Source organism: Astyanax mexicanus, unplaced genomic scaffold (genome assembly GCF_023375975.1).
Source record: "Astyanax mexicanus isolate ESR-SI-001 unplaced genomic scaffold, AstMex3_surface scaffold_33, whole genome shotgun sequence".
Taxonomy (NCBI): Eukaryota; Metazoa; Chordata; class Actinopteri; order Characiformes; family Acestrorhamphidae; genus Astyanax; species Astyanax mexicanus.
Window position 1 is genome coordinate 3,810,077 of NW_026040043.1, and position 21,165 is coordinate 3,831,241.

A 21,165-nucleotide genomic window follows, 5' to 3' on the forward strand; every position below is an offset into this window, starting at 1 on the left:
TGTAACCAGTGTATTACAGTAGCTGCGTACACAGCGGAGCTAGAGGAGCAGAGACTCATGTTTCTAATGTAGAGACTTAAAAATGGAACAGAAACAGGTTTTACAGCAAAATAAACATAATTTATCCAGATCTAATCAACAAATATACACCAGAAATACAACTACCTATCTGTTAAACAGTGTTTAACAAATGATAACACAAAAGTCTTTTTAACAGTTAACATTTTTAACTGTATTCATAATGTATGTTTTCAGTAATAATACTGAAAAATAAGTGTTTGGAGTCCTTTAAAACAGCAAAATCAATGGGTTATTATATCACACCACTAAATTCTTAAAGATATCTTTCTCATGTATTCAAGATATATGTTTCAAGTGATATGACTGTATCATTTTGGAGTAATGGAATACCAAACTTAGAAAATATATATTCAATTTTAAACACTGTTATTGTTGCACATATTTTTTTAATAAATGTTTTTTTAAATATTTATGTAATTATGTGCTCAACATTCTCATTGCATCGCTGTAATGTTTCATTTACTGTTTTTATTAAGTTACAGCAGCGCTGGTCTTTGATAAACATGCTATTTCATGTCAGGTTGTGGTGTTAGTCAAAACAATGTAAAATATTTACAATTTTCTAAACGGAACCATCACATGTTTATTAAGTAATAATATAATCCACCACATTTTATTTTATTGTAATGTATAATTTATTGTTTTTATATAAAAATAGTTGTTATAAATGCTGTATAGGCCTAAAGCACAAATGTATTTGGCAGAACCAAGCTAAGTATGTTAGTCTGGCCATTTTAAACTGTAGCATTTTCTTACGTGGCCCCTTGGAAAAATTAATTGCCCACCCTGGCAATATAGAGTTGAACACCTGGTTGCAGAACAACTTCCTCAAATTAAATGCAGATAAAACTGAGATTTTACTTTTTAGAACAAAATCTCTCTCATGTATCAAATTTCTCTGTTAATATTGATGCTGTTGATATTGAGCCAGCTCATTCTGTTAGGAACCCTGGCTCCCTCCTAGATTCAACTCTCACATTTGACTCTTATAATAAGCATTTTATAATCTGTGTATTTAATTAACTACACAATTACGTCCCATGCTTATGATTTTTTCTCTCATTGATTACGGCAACTCCCTTCCAGTTACACTGTTATAATCTGCAATACACCCAGAATTCCATAGATAGCTTTTTTTTTATTTCACCAAGCGTACAGCTCACATTACACTTGTTCTCCAGCATCCGATTCCTATTAAGCTCAGGTTAAAATAAAAAATCCTTCTCACCTTCAAAGCACTCCATGTTCTGTCTCCTTCACATCTGTCTGAATTACTTTGTACTGTCCTTTCCAGTGTCTCTGCTCTTCTTACTGCCCCCTTAACTAAATGTTCTAGCCTTGGCTGCAGATCTTTCAGTGCTGTCACCCCTAAACTTTGGAACTTATTTCGTCCTCTTCACAACTGCTCAAGTTTATCTTCTTTTAAATTACTGTTAAAATAGTTTATTTTCTTTACATTTTACGCCCAGTAACTTATTTCTCCTGTGTTTTTCCTTTTTTCCCTGTATTTGTAAAGCATTCTTAGGTTTGGAAGAGGAGCTATATAAGTTAAACCTATTATTATTATTAAGAGAGGCTTCACAATAGTAATTTTTAAGTGTTTGGTACATAAGAGAGAAGTTTACTATCTGAAATATGTCTGTTAATATTGATCCAAAGACACTCTTGAAAAACTGTGTTCGTAATTTGTCGAGACTGCAGGTAGATGATTTAAGATGACTCGTTATCGGACAACGGAAAACTACTGAATGAATACAACCTATCTTGGCAACATCAGCGCACCGTGCATGCCCAACACACGAACACCTGTTATACAACAACAAGGACACATAGCAGTGCACAAACACAACTTTTATTTCAACAGAATACAAAATAAGAGAACATTGCTGTTCCTGTTCATGTTTCCTCTGTCCAGATATCTGCACCAATAAAATAGCAATCTGGCAGAGCCAGCATGCACCTGACTTTTAAAGGAGATGGTGACTTCCGGTCTAGAGGATGTAGAGGGTGGACGTGTGTGCGAGAGGCTCCCAGCGCTTTTAGCTTACAATCCCCATAACTTTATTTTCTTTCACCTTAAAATAGCTTTAACGGGATTTTACCATACTACTTCATCACTTTACACCCCGGAGAAGTACGATGTCACCTGCTAAATCTAAGGCAGAGCAGGAACTGAAGAGGTCTACCCTGAGCAACAAGTTGGCTAACATGGCGACGGCGGCTGCTGCTAAAGGCGAGGAGGAACCCCCTGCAAGTAGCTTGGCTGAGCTGATGGAGAAACAGCGCGAACACTTAAAGGAAGACATGTCTTCCCTCATTCAGGCGTCTCTGTCTCCTATCAAGGTCTCCTTGGATGCTTTTCGTGAGAAACTGGATTCGTTGGGGAAACGTTTTGATAACTTGGAGACTGTAACAAGCGAAAATTTCGTGGCGCTGACACAGGCTGAAGCGGCCATCTCTGACCTGAAGGCAGCAAATGCGGCGCTAATAAACAAGATGGATGACCTGGAAAACCGCTCAAGGAGAGCAAATTTACGTATTGTGAATGTACCTGAGGGCGCAGAACAAGGATCTGACATGGCTTCATTTACATCCGAGCTGCTGAAGGAAATTATGGGGGAGCAGATCTTTCCAAAAGCGCCCGAGCTGGAGAGAGCCCACCGGGCACTAGCGCCCAAACCTACAGAAGGTCGCCCACCCAGACCTATAATTGTGTGTTTTCACCGCTACCAAGAGAAAGAGAAGGCGTTGCGGTGGGCTAGACAACATCAGCTACTGTACAAAGGGATGCCTTTGAGGATTTACCCAGACTTGAGTGCCAACCTCTCCAAGAAAAGAGCCGCGTTCAAGAGCGTTAAAGCAGCGCTTTACGGGAGGGGGATTCAATTCAGGCTCCTGTATCCTGCTCGCCTACGGGTCTCATATGAGGGAGAGAGCTACACCTTTGATACGCCCGGAGAGGTGGAAGTCTTTCTCCAGCGGGTTAACCCTGTCGTCTCCCCGTGATCGACGGAATCCGCTATTAAATGAGGCTTTGTTTGTTCAGAACTTTTGGATTTGTTTGCGAGTGGTGTTCCCGTGTCAATACGTTAACTTTGAGGACCTCGAAATAGGAAACATGTAAGTGCATCTATGTTCAAGTTCAAAAACTAATGACACCCAGGTCTAAAGCACGTTAGCGAAGAGACGTTTAATTATTATTCCCTCCGAATTTATTTTTGCACTACGGCGCTTTTATTTTGATGTGGAAATGGGGGTGTTGAATATCACTGGAATGTAAATATTTATTTTATGTTGCCGGAGCTCTCGTTTGTAGGGAGTTAAGGGAGTGTGGGGCGTTACCGGGAGTGTTCTAGTAGAATCCTGCAGTTTGCACACAGGCTGGAGACAAACATAGGATGTTCTGTTGTGAGAATATTTACGTCGAAAGTTGCCTTTCCTTGTTTTAGTTGTTTTATTGTCTTTTTATTATTTTTTCTAAGGTTTAATGATAATATTATCTGTTTAAGGGGATATGTGACCACGGAAACTTTGTGTATTTTTCACCAATACTATGTGTGATCCCTTAAGAAGTGGGAGAGGTGCGGAGAAGCCAGTAGTCAGGCTGGTATCGTGGAATGTGAAGGGGGTGAATGGCCCAGTGAAACGAGCAAGAATTTTTAGCAACCTAGAGGTTGAGGGCGGATATAGCTTTTCTGCAGGAAACTCACTTGAACAATTCTGATCATCTTAGATTAAAGAAACCTTGGGTTGGTCAGATTTTCCACTCCAACTTCAATGCCAAGGCAAGGGGTACGGCCATAATTATGCACAAAAGAGTCCAGTTTTCTACCTTTAGTGTTGTGGCGGACCCTGCAGGCCGTTATATTATGGTGTCTGGCATTCTTTTTGGCATACCGGTACTATTGCTAAATGTTTACTTCCCTAATTGGGATGACGTTGGATTTGTGCGTAAACTTATATCAACCTTGCCGTCTGTGAGTTCACAATATTTGATTTTAGGTGGTGACCTTAACTGTGTAATGAACCCTTTGTTAGATCGCTCCAATTCTAAATCGAATGTCCTTACGAGGACGGCCGTTGAGCTGTCCACATTCATGAATCAAATAGGATGTTTAGACCCTTGGCGCTTCTTAAACCCCGGTGGTAGGGTTTTTTCTTTTTTTTCTCATGTTCACCAAAGTTACTCTAGAATAGATTATTTTTTTATTGACCAAAACCTGTTAAACCTAGTACAAAACATAGAATACTCACCGATAGTTATATCTGATCATGCACCTCTACTTCTGAATATTTCTATTCCATCTAAATATGCAGAACAAACCCTGTGGCGTCTTAACCCCGCTTTGCTGTTGGATGATACATTTTGTAAATATATATCAACCTCAATAGACATGTTTTTAATTAATAATCAATCAGATGAAATTTCCCCATCTCTGCTGTGGGAAACTCTGAAAGCTGTACTCAGAGGTGAAATAATTTCATACGCTGCACACCAGCACAAGGAACGAAAGATGAAACTTGACCAGCTAGCTCAGTCTATATATGCGCTGGATGTGCAGCACTCGGTGTTCCCCACGGCAGAGCTTTATAAAGAAAGAGTAGCTCTCCAATCTCAGTACAACCTGCTCTCCACATACCAAGCTGAGCAACTTCTTCTTCATTCAAGGGGACTTTTCTTCGAACATGGAGAAAAGGCTGGGAAACTCTTGGCACACCAATTAAAATCCAAAATGGCATCACGCTTTATAACCCAATTACAGGACGACATGGGTAACCTGACTTCAGACCCCCTTGAAATTAATAATACTTTTAGAAATTACTACTCTACGTTATATAAATCGGAATTCCCAGAAGATCAGGCGTTGATGAAAGAATTTTTTAGGGCTATCGAGGTACCTACTGTGAGTCCTGAACAGAAAGAACAATTGGCTGTACCCTTTGAAGTTACTGAAATTACACAGGCAATATCCCTAATGCAGAGTGGTAAATCTCCAGGGCCCGATGGGTTTCCTATCGAGTTCTACAAAAAATTTTCTACTAAGCTGACCCCCCTACTACTCAAAATGTTTGAACATTCCCTAGAGCAAGGGAGGCTGCCGTCGTCTCTTACAGAAGCCTCAATTGCACTCATACTAAAGCCTGATAAAGACGCAACACAGTGTGGTTCGTATCGGCCCATTTCATTATTAAATGCAGATGTTAAAATCTTGGCTAAAATATTGGCAATGCGATTGGAGCTACCACTTACCACAATAATATCAACAGATCAAACAGGTTTTATTAAAGGCCGGCATATTTTTTCAAACATACGTCGGCTTCTGAATGTTCTTTACACCCCCCCATCTTCTGAATGCCCTGAGGTGATAGTTTCCTTGGATGCAGAAAAGGCGTTCGATCGTGTTGAGTGGGAGTACCTTTTTTTTACTATGGAAAAATTTGGTTTAGGCGAGGGATTCATTGCGTGGATTCGCCTTTTGTATACCTCCCCCAAAGCCTCAATAACTACGAATAAGTCCCGCTCACAGTACTTTGACTTATCGAGAGGTACAAGGCAAGGCTGTCCGCTAAGCCCTCTTCTATTCATTTTGGCGATAGAGCCCTTGTCTCTGATGCTGAAGGCAACTCAATCATTCCGGGGTATATCGAGATGGGGAATTGAACAAAAGGTATCACTGTTCGCAGATGACTTATTACTTTACATTTCGGACCCTCTATCTTCGATGCCAGATATCATGCAGAAACTACATTTGTTTGGAAGTTTCTCAGGATATAAATTAAACTTGTCAAAGAGTGAATGCTTACCAGTGAATGAGCTAGCTTCAAAACTTCCAGATGCATCCCTACCGTTTCACATTACCAACTCAGGTTTCAAATATCTTGGTATTAATGTTACGCATACCTTTAAAGACCTATACACACAGAACTTTGGCCTATTTTTAACCAGGCTCAAATCAGACCTTAATAATTGGAGTGTCTTACATCTAACATTAGCTGGCAGGGTCAATTGCATAAAAATGAATGTCCTACCAAGATTTTTATATTTGTCCCAATGTCTCCCTATTTTTCTGGCCAAATCCTTTTTTAAGCAAATAGACAAATTGATTTCTAGATTTATTTGGAATGGGAAGATTCCTCGGATTAAAAAGGACCTCCTTCAAAGACTTAGACCTACTGGAGGGCTGGCACTACCTAACTTAATGTTTTATCATTGGGCATCAAGTCTCCATAAGATCTCCTTCTGGATTCAGACCCCAGATAAGGATTGGTGTGAGTTGGAGTCGAGATCCTGTAAGGAGGTCTCACTTCGCACTCTGGTCACAGCTAAGCTCCCACTACAGGAAACATACTATACGTCTAACCCGGTGGTTGTGGGTACACTTAGAATTTGGACTCAATTTAGACAGCACTTTAAATTTAGAGAGACCTTACATGTGCAAAGTCCAATTTGTAACAATATTTTTTTTCCTCCAGCTAAACTAGATCACACCTTTAAAACGTGGCAGAGGAAAGGGCTGACAAAATTTGGTGATCTATATATTGACGGGGTTTTTGCAAGTTTTGAGGATCTACGAAGTAACTACAACCTAAGTCGGTCGGATCTGTGGCGCTATTTCCAAGTCCGGCACTTTGCCCAAACCCACAATATGGTGTTCCCCAATCTCCCACTGAGTACTCAAATAGATTACTTGTTGGAACGCCCGCACAACATTGGACGATTCATTTCCAACACATATTCCATAATATTGTCTATTGATGAAGCATCCATGGACAGAATTAAAGTTAAATGGGAAAAAGAGTTAAACAAAGTTTTTCCTGACGATATATGGGGTAGTGCATTACAGAGGGTCAACGATACCACTTCCTGTGCACGATTGAGCCTCCTACAGTTTAAGGTCCTACATCGGGTGCACTGGACCAGAGCTAGGTTGTCCTCGTGCTACTCGAATGTTGACAGCAGTTGTCTTAGATGCACTATTGATATAGCAGATTCAAGTCACATGTTTTGGCAGTGCTCCAAATTATCAGCGTACTGGTCTGGTGTGTTCGACACACTGTCAAAAATCTGCGGCCTATTAGTGGAGCCATGTGCTGAGATTGCGGTGTTTGGAGTTACGGATCACATTGATAATCTTACTCTCAGGCAAAGGAAGATAATTGCTTTTGCGTCATTGATAGCCCGCAAACAGATCCTCTTGAACTGGAAATCACCCAAACCTCCTAAGGTAGCACAATGGCTACGAGACCTTATGTTATATATACATCTCGAAAAGATAAAATATACTATAAGGGGGTCAGTTAAAAATTTCTATCATACTTGGGATCCCTTATTAACTTATTTCTCGGATATTCAGACACTTCCTTCGGGGTAAGATGGGCTTTGTCACTGCCCCTGAGAGCTCGATCTCCTCACCTCTCCTATCTTGGTTTACCTTAACTCTACAACTATAAGGAATTACTGTATTTTTTGACTGTGGTGATCCCCACCCAATGAACAAAAAAAAAAAAGTTTTTTTTTTTTTTATTTAATTTTATTTATTTAGAAGGAAAGAAAAGGAAGGAAAGAGAGAAATGATTTATATATATGTATGTATATATATATATATATATATATATATATATGTATGTGTGTGTATGTGTATGTATGTGTGTGTGTATATATATATATATATATATATATATATATATATATATATATATATGTAATTTTTTTTTTTTTTTTTTTTTTTTTTTAAATTGTTTGAATGTGTACATTTCTTAGAGGCAACTAATTGGGGTGGGAGGGGGGGAAGGGTTTAGTGAAATAATGTTAAGGTGGAACAGAATCCTGTTTATTGTACCTCTGTATTTGAACTGTCTGCCAATAAATAAACATGTTAAAAAAAAAAAAAAAAAAAAAAAAAGGAGATGGTATGTGACACACTGATTGGTTTATTTCATGTTATGCCAAAAGCAGTTCATGATTAATTAAGAGAATTAGAACATGCCTTTTGTGCATGATGCAAGGTTAACAGCTTGACTATAGATTGCAAAAATACAGAGCTTGATCTTTATGTGAATAATACTGAAAGACGTAGGTAATAATACTAAATACATACTGAAAAGTTAAACCATTTAAAAACACCATGTGTAAAATGTAGATAGAAATCCAGATTTGTTGAGTAATGTTAGAACACCCAAAATGTACAATGTTTAAAAAAAGAATGATGTATCAGCTGTAGATGATTAGAATAAAGTTAGAGAGGATTGAGCAATGAGGATTAAGGTAGAAATTATAAATAGGAATTAACTTCTTTTTTTGGTGTGCTGAAATCAAACAATGCCATAGTTCATCAGTATTCACCATCATATTAGAAAGGCATTATCTCTCTATTCCTCCTTCTCCCATTCAGTCCTCCACCTTCTTTAAGGTAGGAGAGACGCTGTACCTAAGGGAGCCATCACACAGGAGGAGTGGCAAAATAGCCTTTTCCTGTTCCCAATTACATAATTAACCAAACTTGGCATAACATCATCTATATGGCATAAACAATTAGTAGCCTTATTAATTCTGAACTGTAATTACAAATGTAGTTGTGGTTCTAGTTTGGAATATGCATGATGCATGATGGGAGGGAGAGACTCTGTGCCCCTTTTACTTCTGTCTTCACCCTCCCCACTCACACACTGCAGCTACTCACAGTCTGTAGCGACGGTCGCCACAATACAGTAATAATCATGTTAGTGTTATAATCTGTATAATAAACACTCACTGAGCCTTCCTGCAGTTTGATACAGCTGGAATGAGTCTCCTGTGTCCTTCCTCTGATGTGTTGAATTTGCTCAGGTCCAGCTCTTTGCGGGGATTCTCGGTGTGGAGACGCATGTAGGTTATAACTGAGCACTGTGTAGGAGAGAGCTGCTTTTTTGAGTATTTATCTGGAATCAGAGACAGACAGCAGAACACTGATCAGACACTGCTGTTACTTAGTGACAGGTCTTCAGTCACAAATATTTATGTAAAAAGGACTTTTATCCAACACAAAAAGGCTGGGGTTGTTTTCTTTTAAGGGAATCGGCTGCTGAGAGTTGAGGATTTATAACAGCTACTCTGTGGGTTCAGAGAGCTGCATATGTCTGCCTTGGGTGAGTAGAGATGGAGGTGAGAGCGTGGTGTGAGAACTGAGAGCTGATTGAGCCGGTGTTTTATGGAGAGATGCGCCTGAATGAATGAAAACCCTTGCTAAAAAAAAAAAAAACAGCTTGAGTACTTAACTCTTTATTAAGATATATTCCTATGATGATGATGAGTACATTTTCCATTTAAATACCCCCATTGGAAAGTAACCTTCCTTTGTCCACAGTGCGCAACATAATCAAGAAATTTACAACCCATGGCACTGTAACTTACTATCTGGGCAGGAGAAGTATTGCTATGTATGTGATACATAATTGTTGGCCCCTGGGTTCAGATATATAAACAGCTTGTGTATAGTCCTGATGATCATATTGTCAAACGGGGTCCAGGGGTATGCTCTCCTGGGATAATTTTTTAATTAGCATCTTAAAGCATGTTAAATTAAAATATTCAACTCCAGCTGCAACAGCTAATTTCATAATATTTTAATGAGGAAATCAACAGAACCAGAGTGAAACTAAACCAGACTCACCCACCGTTCAGCCCAGCATTCACCCCGGATCAGTTTAAAGTTAAATAAAAATTAAAGAAGTGATTTAAATTATTTTATTCTGTAGTTTAGAGATGATCCTGAAGTAACACTTTGTTGTGTAAAAACTTTTTCGCCGTCTGAAGGCAAACTTTAGCGTAGCATGGAAACATGCTGCACATGAACATATACACGCCTTTGTTGCAAGGACTGTGCTCCCCCACAGTTCTTGATGCATAAAGTATAAAGCAGCTTTTAGTCTGTGCTGGAGGAATGTCCAGACATGCTAGCGCTTCTCCTGTTAGCTGTAATGAAGCTCAGTAAAGACACACCTCTTAGATGCAGAGATCTGTCAGATCACTGGGCGAGACTGATTTATTTGTTATTTAGCTCTGCAGACTGCATTTTGCTAAAATGTACGTGAGAAAGCCAAAAACCTTCTGGGAAGATGTCAGAAGAGACCATGACAGAGCTTTTTGGTACTTAATTTAATTTGGTACTTAACACTTAATTCTACTATTTACAGAAAACAGAAAAAGGCCTACAAAGAAAAGATCACAGTACCTACAGTGGAATATGGTGGTGGTTGAAATATGTTTTGGGGTTGTTATGCTGCTTTTGGCACTGGCTGAATTGACTATGTGCAAGTCATCATAAAATATAAAGATTACCAAATAATTTTGTGTCGCAAAATGTCAGAAATCTGGGTTGGTTTGCATTCTAGGCCATGGGTCTTCCAGCAGGACAATGACCCCAAACATACATCAAAAAGCACCCAGAGATTGATGGAAACAAACTGCTGGAAACTCCTGTGGAGAAATCTAACTGCTGTTAGGAGAAGAAACCCTTCAATTATGAGAGACCTGGAACAGTTTGCAAAAGAAGAGTTGTCCAGAATTCCAGTTAGTTTTAGGAAAAGGGTGTGCAACCTAAGATTACGTTAAGGTGCTATAATTTTGTATGGCCTATTTTTGGAGTTTTTAATAAAATTATATGAAATATGTTTTTTTCTCTCTCGTTTTATGTGTTGTTACACACAAAGCAAATAAACATGTGTAGAACAAAACTGTATTTGCAATAAAAATGTAATTGCAATAATTTTCTGGTAGTGTGTGTGTAGTGAAACAGATTGCTAGTGGTAAACCTTTTCAGTATTCATTGCTATAAAAGTGAAAGTGAGTGTTCCAGTAAAAAAAAAAAGAAGGAAAGATTCTCATTAAAACTCAGAATCGTATTCAAGATTACTTTTCCTACATATTCAGCCAGTTACTGACTCTCAACATTTAATTTTACTGGTAGAAGCTTTATATTCAGCCAGGTACTGAGAGAGCTTCTAAATCACAACACAAACAATGAGTACAGTTACTTTTGTCGAGTACTTTAACTGTTAAACTCTACATCCTCATGCTGCTGGTGTTAATCTTTTGTATAATTATAGGCCTTTTAGGGTCAGTACTGTAATGCATTATATCGGAATAGATCATATTTAAAGTAGATGATATGCATTTTACCCCAGCTGTTCAACAAAAATACAAATTATTAACACAGATAAAGTCTATGAAGTTTGATGAACTTAAGATAACTAGTGTCTGTGTGATTCTGGACTCATTGCATATTATTATTATGTTATTTTCACCATTAAGTGTATTTTCTTCTCATGTGGTCATGCTGAAAAAATAGCTGTGATACACAACCCAAACATGAATATAATCCTTAAAGTAATTAAACAATTTTAGTGAAAATGATTGAAATAAAATTACCTTTTAAGATGTATGCTATAAAGGCAGTTAAAATAACAGCAAAAACAAAAATGCAGATAATGGCAATCTTCCAACCATGAAATCCTTTTCCTGAAAAACAAACCAGATACAAATGACTATTTATCTATAAAAAGATCTTTAAGAATTTGAACAGTGATGCAATTCTGAAGTGGATTAACAATTAAGTAATTACAGACATTATTTACATTTTTCACTTGATTTTAATATCATTATTAAATATATACTATAAATTAGAAGTGAATAAGTGCAGTTAATGACTGTCTGATGATTGGAAGCCATGAGTATCAAAATTCCGTTTTCTCCTTTAAGATGATTTGCTTTTCTTTCCTTTGGATTCCTTTTGGTGAGATTAATAAAGGATCATCTTAACATATAAATCTGATCCGCGATACCGATCTTGGCCAGGGCCAAATGCCACATAGATGCCAGGCCAACTACAGCTCCCCCTAATTATGGCCACCTCTAAACAAAAACTGGGAATCTAAGCTGACTGTAAATAAACAAAAGTGTTTTACTGACCAACGTAAATGGATTTCAGAAAAAAAGTTTTTTATGTAAAAAAAAAATTATTTTAAAATTATGTTTTTGAATAGACGAACATTGGAAGCCTCACTGCCTGTTTTCCAGGGTCATCTTACTGCTTAAAATAGTCTGTATTTAGTGTTAAAAATATAAAACTAAGTTACTATTTTAATAATAACAACAACAACAACAACAATAATATAACACTTTAGCTTGGCTCCAGCTCCGGGTTTGTTACTACACATATAAAACTACACAGTGGAGCTTTAACAGAAAATCGCTGCTTATTCATCACTAAAACCAGTCTGATTGTTATTCCTTTAGATTTCTGACTCCTGCTGATGCTGTGTTAGCTGGTAAGCTCTGCTACTCACTGATTGGGCTGAATATTAACTGTTATATCTTTATTTATGTTAAATATTTATTTTCTTTCCACCACGAGGCACATTAGGGTTGCATTTATAGGTTGGATGAGGAATTGCAGCTTCCTGTGAGAGAGCAGCTTCAGCTCCTGAATCGGATCGGCTAAATCAAAAGAATATAAGGCGGTCACATTTTTGGCTAATAATTGGCCGATACATAGTCGATAGATCTTCCCATCTCTAGTAAGTACTGAATGCTGGCAGGGGCACTGCCTGGCCTGGACTTCTGGATCTATAGCCCTAAACAATGTATGAGACCCGAACCCATGGGCGATGAAGGTGCACCTATGAGGCTAAAGCTCCTGTCCCCAAAAAAAGAATGTGTGGAGAATTTTTAAATAACAAAAAATGTGACAATGAGGACCTGATACTGTTATACACATAAAAATGTGTTTTAAGAAAGAAAGGGACAAAATAACAACTAAAACCTTTTATAACGTTGTACCAGTGCCAAAATGTCTGAAGTGTGAGATAAATGGCAACATTACAAACTGCTCAATGCTTTTTAAGGTATAATTTTTTTGTAATGTTTTGCAGGCCTGAAATGAATGTATATTAGCAAATGAAATGGTAAAACTTTACAAAAAGGGTCACAATTAACAGTAGTTATGACACTAATAAACATTGTTAAATAATGTTGCAACTGATTATTAGATTAGACTCATTAAAACATAATAAAACATTACTATATTTTAATGTTTAAGAATGTTGTAAATAATACTGAACTCAATTAAAAATTAGTTTAGACAGTCTTTTGTAAGTACTATTAATTATTGTAAAGTATTTTCAATTAACTGACCAGACAAAACAAAGAAATATTAGATTCATAAAAAAATGTTGCCATATTTGTGTCTTATATGGAGTTAATTTGCACTGAAATATAGATATATGGATGAAATATAGATGGAATAGGTAAACTGCTAAACACTTTTTAAATATTTAATATTTAATGCAGAAAGTCTACAATTCTTAAGCTTCTTGGCTGCTTCATTCCAAACCCACAGTGGTGTTTTATAAAGGCAAAATTACAAAAACTGTCAATTAAAAACAACAATTAGTTACGGGCCTGACTGTGTGCATATTTCAAAAATATAGATCTCTTATAATAAAAAATAAGATATAGCTTGGAGTGATTCCACTGTTAAATGTGATGACATGCTAACACTGTCTAAACATGCAGAAAGCTTTTAACACTGAATAAAGACAGATTTTGTGTATAGCTTAGCTTATAACTGCATAGCTTATAAGTACAACAAAAATGTAAAATCATAAGTAAATTGTAGTGTTTCTCACCTTTAACTTCAACATACAGAGTCACATCATCATTCCAGCCAAATGATCTAATTAAACACTTGTAAGCTCCATCATCAGAAGGTTGGAGAGCTGAGAGTTTCAGTGAGGCGTTTCCTTTCTTCAGTTCTTCTTTAAACAGAGCTGTTCTCCCTCTGTAAGACTCTATCTGTTCTTCATTTCTGTCTTTATAATCTTCATACAGATGAACTTGTCTGTCTGTCTCATGCTGTCTGATCCACTCCACCATCATACCCTCAGCACTGATGCTGGGTTGGAGAGAACAGGGCAGAACCAGATCTTCTCCAGCTTCAGCAACAAGAGGAGCAGCTGCACCAACTAGTTTCAAATGTACTGAAATAAGAATGAAAAATTAAATAAAAGTGTTAATTCTTCTCACTTCACTCCATTCATTGAGTGATCAATTGTCAGTTAACCAAGTAGCTGCTAAGCTCTGAAAGATCAGTGTATTGTTTAAATAAACATATTAACTTAAATACTTATTGACTTAGAATGCACATTTAGCAAGAATGTATAATACAGTGGAGGAAATAAGTATTTGATCCCCCACTGATTCTGACACTCCAACATCTCCACCATGGGCAAGACTAAAGAGCTGTCTAAAGATGTCGGGGACAACACAAGGCTGGAATTGGCTAAAAAGCCATAAGTACCTGGATGAGAAGGTGATGACTGTTGGTGCAATTATTCGGAAGTGGAAGAAGTACAATATTAGGGCTGCAACTAATGACTATTTTAGCAGTCGTCTAATCTGCTGATTATTTGTTCGATTATTTTTTGACTTGCCCTCCATTTGTACTTCACACTGGTGAGGAGAGCTAGGCATTTAGGTCCCAAGACCAAATTTGCAGTACATTTTGATAGTTTGACAAACCTATATCAAATAAAAATTACAAAGTATATTATATATAACATTCACACAGGCTGGGTGTTATTTTCAGGAGATTCTATGATATTTTTATGTGTTTTTTAATTTTTATCTAATTCTCAATCATTTACCTCCCTGTAATGATTGTTTGTCTAAGAAAAAATGTTTATTAATATTAAAGAATGTAGTTTCTATAGAATAGAGGTTACCTTAATTTTAATGGAGTGGACAGAATACAATATCTCGCTAACACTTATCCACATTAGTTTAACTAATTTTAGTAATGTTAATGAAGGAGTGAAGGCTGTTTAAACTCCCCTCAGCAGTTCTCTGCAGTAATTTATCTCAGCACGGGTAACGTCAGTGTTTAAAATGTACAGAACTAGTACATTTATTTTTTTGTATTAAAACTTTTAAAATCAGTGAGGGATCAAATACTTATTTCCTCCACTGTATGTACACATTAGCCTTAACATTAGTACCAATGACAGGTGAAAAAGAAAACACTGATCATCTTCATCTACAGTGGCATATGTCAAGAGGTGGATATATTATGCATAAATTGAGCAGTCAGGTCTTGAAGTTGCAACCCAAGGGGGGCTGGCTAGTTTTGGATAGACAGACAACTAAACAGTTGGTGCTAATGTTACGGCAGATCGGTGAATGTTATGACAGAGCAGTGGCCGTCTGCTGCAAAACTGAAGGCAGGGATCAAACAAAAAGGAGGCAGATAAAGTCATATCTATAATCAAAGACAACAATGCCAAATCAAAGGGTCAACATTTGAAAAAAACTAGGATACTCAATAAAATCACACGTTTTATTCTGATTTTTGGGCAGGTGTAATTGAATTGAACTATCACAAAAATGGCTGCTGCATTCACTTCAAAAAAAGTCAGATATTGTAAGTAAATAACTTAAATTCCTGATCTTTTGAAGATCAGGCCAATTTTTACGAAACCTTTTATTTTTTCACGCTGAATTATTAGTATTATGTATTAATACAGACAAATCTTATGCAGTGAACGAGTCTTTTAAGACTTACTGAAATTAAATTGGACACTTAATACAACAGTATTAAATCTGTTACTGCACTTACCATTAATTTCAACATGAAGAGTAAAGACCTCATACCAGGATTTAGATGTAATTAAACACTTGTAAGATCCCTCATCAGAAGGTTGGAGTGCTGACAGTTTCAGGGAGGTGTTTCCTTTCTTCAGTTCTTCTTTAAACAGAGCTGTTCTCCCTGTGTATGTCTTAATCTGACCATCATTTGTGTCTTTATAATCTTTGTACAGATGGACCAGTTTATCAGTCAGATCTGTTCTAAGCCACTCCACCATCATTCCCTCAGCACTGATGCTGGGTTGGAGAGAACAGGGCAGAACCAGATCTTCACCAGTTTCAGCAACAAGAGGAGCAGCTGGACCCACTACATTAAAACGATCTGCAATACAAAACAAACAGGAAAGCAAAAATGATACACTACTGTAGTAACAACCCTCTAACCCAGTGTTTCTCAACCAGGGTGCCGCGGCACCCTGGGGTGCCGTCTGGCTTCATCGGGGGTGCCGTCAAAATATTGCGCATCACGTGCATATTTCCTTTCCAGAGTCAGCGCGTGTCGGTGTGTGTCCCAATTCACAGGCAGCATACTCTGGAGGATGCGACCCACAGAGATAGGCGGTGTATTACTACGCAGCTGTGACGCAATCTGTCTTCGAATACAGCCTCCGAAGGATGCGGCCCCTAAATTGGGACACACTGTAAAGTTTTTCCCCCACGCGATGCACTGCGAGAGTAGTGTGAAGCGCTCAAGCTCGCATGGAACGTTTTTTTTTAAAGAAGACTGCAGGTTCAGATAACTCTGAATCGGAGCCATTAACTTCTTCATCCAGTGGTAGTTCAGCAGTGAGTGTAGCAGAGTATTTCACTCGTTTGAAAAGTCTGCAGGTTTCGCGCTAATTGTAAATAACCCCCCCACCCCCCCTTCTCACCTGAAATAAAATATTCCGCCAGCAACTCTCCTCGTTCTCACCTGAAGTATTGCGCCACATATATCATATCCTTTCTAAAATAACCACCTTAATGCAAAAAAATACAAAATATTTGGCTAAATCATCACCTCATGATGCTGCATGGCCACCTGTGTTAAATCTCCTACACCCTCAGTTGATCAGATCATTTGATTCTTCCCCTTTAGGGTAGTGGCCTATGGCAAGAGTCTGAATTAGGCTAATTTATAGTTTATTAAATTTAAAATAAATGTCACTTTAATAGCTTCCCGTGATGGTTATCTTCACTAAAGTAATTTACACAATTGAGTACTCATCCACTAATTGGTAAATAAGAGATTTTTAATATAATATAAAATTTACTTTTTATTAATGAAGGCTATACATTGTGCAGTTGTTTGGTCTTAATCTTTTTTTTTTTTTTTTCGTCTTTTAGTCTGCATGAGTGGTTGTTCTCTCTTGAATTGTGTATCAGATCCAGATGCAAATACATCAAAATGAAAGCTGAAATGTTGATCTTTTGTGTCATTACTTTTTAATGTCAACCCAAAATGTCAGTCTACAGCAAAACATAAATGTATTGGTCTTACAGTCCCAATACTTTTAGATGGGAATTAAGAAATTAAGACTGAAATTAAGAAATATATTGTGATATAAACTGTTGCCCTATTGTACCGCACTAACTGAAAGATCTGCTACAGCTATGTGGTGTAACATGCACGTGGGAATTAAATTCTGGAGTCTGAGGCCTTCCAGACAAGTCTGACATAGCATAACGCCTTCATATTTATTAAAACTTTCACCTAGAAATCCTTCTTCCCAAAGTGTCTCATACTGTGTGCCTACATTCAAAATTCATTACTGGTGTTTAATACCAGCTTCTGATGTGTTTTAGGGCATTTTCACACCTATAATTATATAAAAGGAGAAGTGCCTGAACCAAGGTTTGTGTTAGTTACATTTGCCGAAAGCGCACCTGTCGCCCCTGCAGGACACAGGATCACCTGACTTGGCACCTCCAGGCAGCCCCTTCCAGACAGCCAACCCAAATATTGAACACACCTGAGGACTTTAGACCATTTAACCCACACACACTCATCACTGAGAATTGTTCGGTTCACCCTGCTTTACCTCTTTGTTTTTGATTGAGCTCGATATTGACCATTTTTCCGTGCAGTGTAAACCCAAACCTAACCAAACCAGTTATTATATACAAAGTAACAAACACATGAAACTCGGCACGGACTCTGGTCTGGACTTTCAGGTGAAAAACAACCTTGGTTAAGGCAATTGTTCAGCATTCACACACACATTTGCAGCAGAAATACACAAACCTGACATGGTCTCCAGTAGTCCAGAGAAAGCCAGTAGAATCACCCAGAGAATCTTCATCTCTGAAAGAGAGAATAAACAGAATTACTTATTTTATATATATATATATAATAAGTATATATATATATATATACGTATTTGTATTAGAACAGTGAGGCCAGTACCTTAATTTTTAATTTCAGCTTTAATTTTCAGGTAGTTACATCTGGATTTAATACACAGTTCAGGTAGTACCTTCTGACTAAAACCATCAATTTTTACTGTGAGCAAAAGTACTGGATCATGTGACTGTCTGGTGCATTTTGTTGCCCATGTGTGTCCTGATAAATTGATATTCAAACAATAAACAAGGCTAAATATCTATGACCAGATTTAGATTTGGGTTTTATCTGTGCAGACAGATCATTTGTATTTAGCGGTGTAACCAATATGAAAATCATAGAGCTGTCTACAGGTGAAAAACAACCAATTGTGATGCTGACAGAAGATGGAAAATGAATCAGAGCCACTGCACAATTATTGGTCATAGCCAGTACATCAGTTTGTCCTAAAGAAGAAAGTGATGTTCCAATACTTTTGCTTACAAAAACAATGGGAGGTTCAAACAAAAGATGCTCTTCTGAACTGTGTATCAGATCCATATTACCATTACTGTTTTGTGTACACCAGTCTCTTAGAACAAACTATTACCCATTGACTCCACTACCCTGTTCGGCAACACCTAACGTTTTATGTAACTTTTTTGTTTCGTTTGACATACAAAGTTTCCTTTCATTGTTTATAGTTTATTTCAGTGTATGACCTTTTTCCTGTTTACTGTTTATAATTGTTTGTCTTGCCCTTGTTATTGCATGTAATGACCCTGGACTAATTCGCCTTCGTCTGGAATGATCCTGTTTGTTGTATTTTTGACTCTTGTTCCCAACCTTGCCTGTTTTGACCACTTATTAGGACTGTACCTTTTTAATAAATCCATATGACTACAGTGGTGTGAAAAAGTGTTTGCTCCCTTCTTGATTTCTTTTTTTTTTGCATGTTTGTCACTTAAATGTTTCAGATCAAACAAATTTAAAATGTTAGTCATTTTTAAGTGAAGGTTTTCATTATTAATAGGGTTGTGCCGATGGAAGATATCATCGACCATCGTCATTTATGACCCAACATCGTGATGGATGGTAACTTTTCTGTTTTTCCAGAAACATGCACTGACCTTCTTTAGGTCTCCTTCACCTAAAACTTTAGCAGGGATTGTACGGAAAATGATAAAATCAGGTATATAACTTATATGAATTAGTCAGGGATGAAAATTAAAATACCCTACTGCTACAAATATGCTTTATTGGCATATTATTATATTATTTGCTATTATTCTATTATTATTCCATTATTATTACAATATTGGTACAATAATGGTATTAAATTCACATATTTACTGATTTTAATCAAGAGAAATCAGGCAAAATGCTGCATGCTCTCTCTCTCTTAGAAAGCCTTTGATTGTGTTTTAAATTAGTTTTTATTTTTTATATATTTTTATTCATTTTTAATATTTTTATTATTTTATTGATCAAATTATTTTTTTCTTCATAAGATATATTCTTCATTTTTTATGTATCAATTTTTATGATCTTTTTAAAGTGTCCTATTTTTCCTTATATATTTTATTCGTCTACAGTAAATGTCAGTTTTTATTTCTAATTTCTAATAATAATAATCCCCCCGCCAACGATACCATCGTCTATCGCGATGTTTCACTGTAAACATCGTCGTCTGCCAATTAAGGAGACATCGCCCAACCCTAATTATTAAATGAGAAAAAAACGTACATAGCCCTGTGTGAAAAAGTGTTTGCCCTCACCAGTTAAAACATGGCTTAACTGTAGTTCATCAACATACTGTAGGACCTGCCTGATAAAGTGATGTAGACCAAAAGATACTTTAAAGCTAGACATCATGCCAACATTTAAAGAAATTCAGGAACAAATGAGGAAGAAAATAATTATGATCTATTAGTCTGGAAAAGGTTATGAAGTAGTGATCATCCGATATGGGTTATATGTAAAGCCCCTTTACATGTAACTAATTAAATAACTAATAAAATACAATAATAATAATACTTAAAAACAAGACCCAAAACTACAAACTTAGACATTAATTTAGCTAAGTCTACTCTTCTTTGCTCTGTTTGCAGTTCACTTAAATAAAACATAGAGCATCAAAAAACACAAAAACTTAAATAAAATACAAAATTTCAGTGCGCTTAACATACACAAGCAAGTAGCAGCAACACTATGTTTTTGAGAATGAACATTCATTAAAAAAATCACAGTCTTAATGAAGACAATAGAACACAGAAAAAGATTTCTGTCCAGCCATCTGAAAGGATTAAAACAGAAATATATAGCATAAGCAAAACAAACTAACAAAAACCCCAAAAGATAATTCATGCATTAATGCATTACTCCATACACATTACAGTTGACTATACATGGCTAATATAATGGCTATGATAATGATAATTTTCTGCTATTGTTTTAATGCATTTTCCCATGTAAAGTTAGCATCAAGCTAATGCATTTAATACTACACTGCTCTAGCATACAGAGCTTCTCTGTGTTTAAACTGTATTTTAAACAGGAATTTTAACACATGGGTTGGGGGGTCGAGTTTTTAACAGATCATGATTAGAACTGAAAGAGTTTATCTGAACTTCATCTACATTTCATTACAGAAACTGCTTTTAGATTCCGTCAAATCACATTCCACACACAGGAGTAACTCAGGACACTGAGAGAGAGAGAGAGAGAGAGAGAGAAAGAGAGAGACAGAAAGGGAGAGAGAGAGACTCTATATCTGCATCTTCATTAGAAAATAACAAGAACTGGTTCTGGGTTTCACTGAAAACGAAAATAAACGAAGACAACAACTCAGGCACAACATTACTATTGTGTGTGTGTGTGTGTGTGTGTGTGTGTGTGTGTGTGTGTGTGTGAGTGTGTGTGTGTGTGTGTGTGTGTGTGCGTGTGTGTGTGTTGATGCTGATTGCAGTGTAATGTCCAAATTCTTTGGTTCCAGTTCAGCTTCTAAAAACGTTTATCTCTTTATGGTTCCAGTAAAGAACTGATTGTATTCCAGTCTGTAGTGCTGTGTGGTCAGTAGTTTGATCTGTAGTGCTGTGTGGTC

General features: G+C 36.9%; 1 protein-coding gene across 1 annotated transcript in view; it reads right to left on the minus strand.

Annotated features, from left to right (window-relative positions):
• The window catches only part of LOC125789954 (uncharacterized), a 179,079-nt gene that overhangs the window by 89,319 nt on the left and 68,595 nt on the right, over positions 1–21,165 (minus strand). The window contains exons 4-6 of the mRNA XM_049473054.1: positions 13,747–14,097; positions 11,489–11,578; positions 8,835–9,000 (exon numbers count right to left, since the gene is read on the minus strand). Coding sequence (XP_049329011.1) covers positions 8,835–9,000; positions 11,489–11,578; positions 13,747–14,097 — 607 coding nt within the window. The remainder of the gene's footprint in view (positions 1–8,834; positions 9,001–11,488; positions 11,579–13,746; positions 14,098–21,165) is intronic.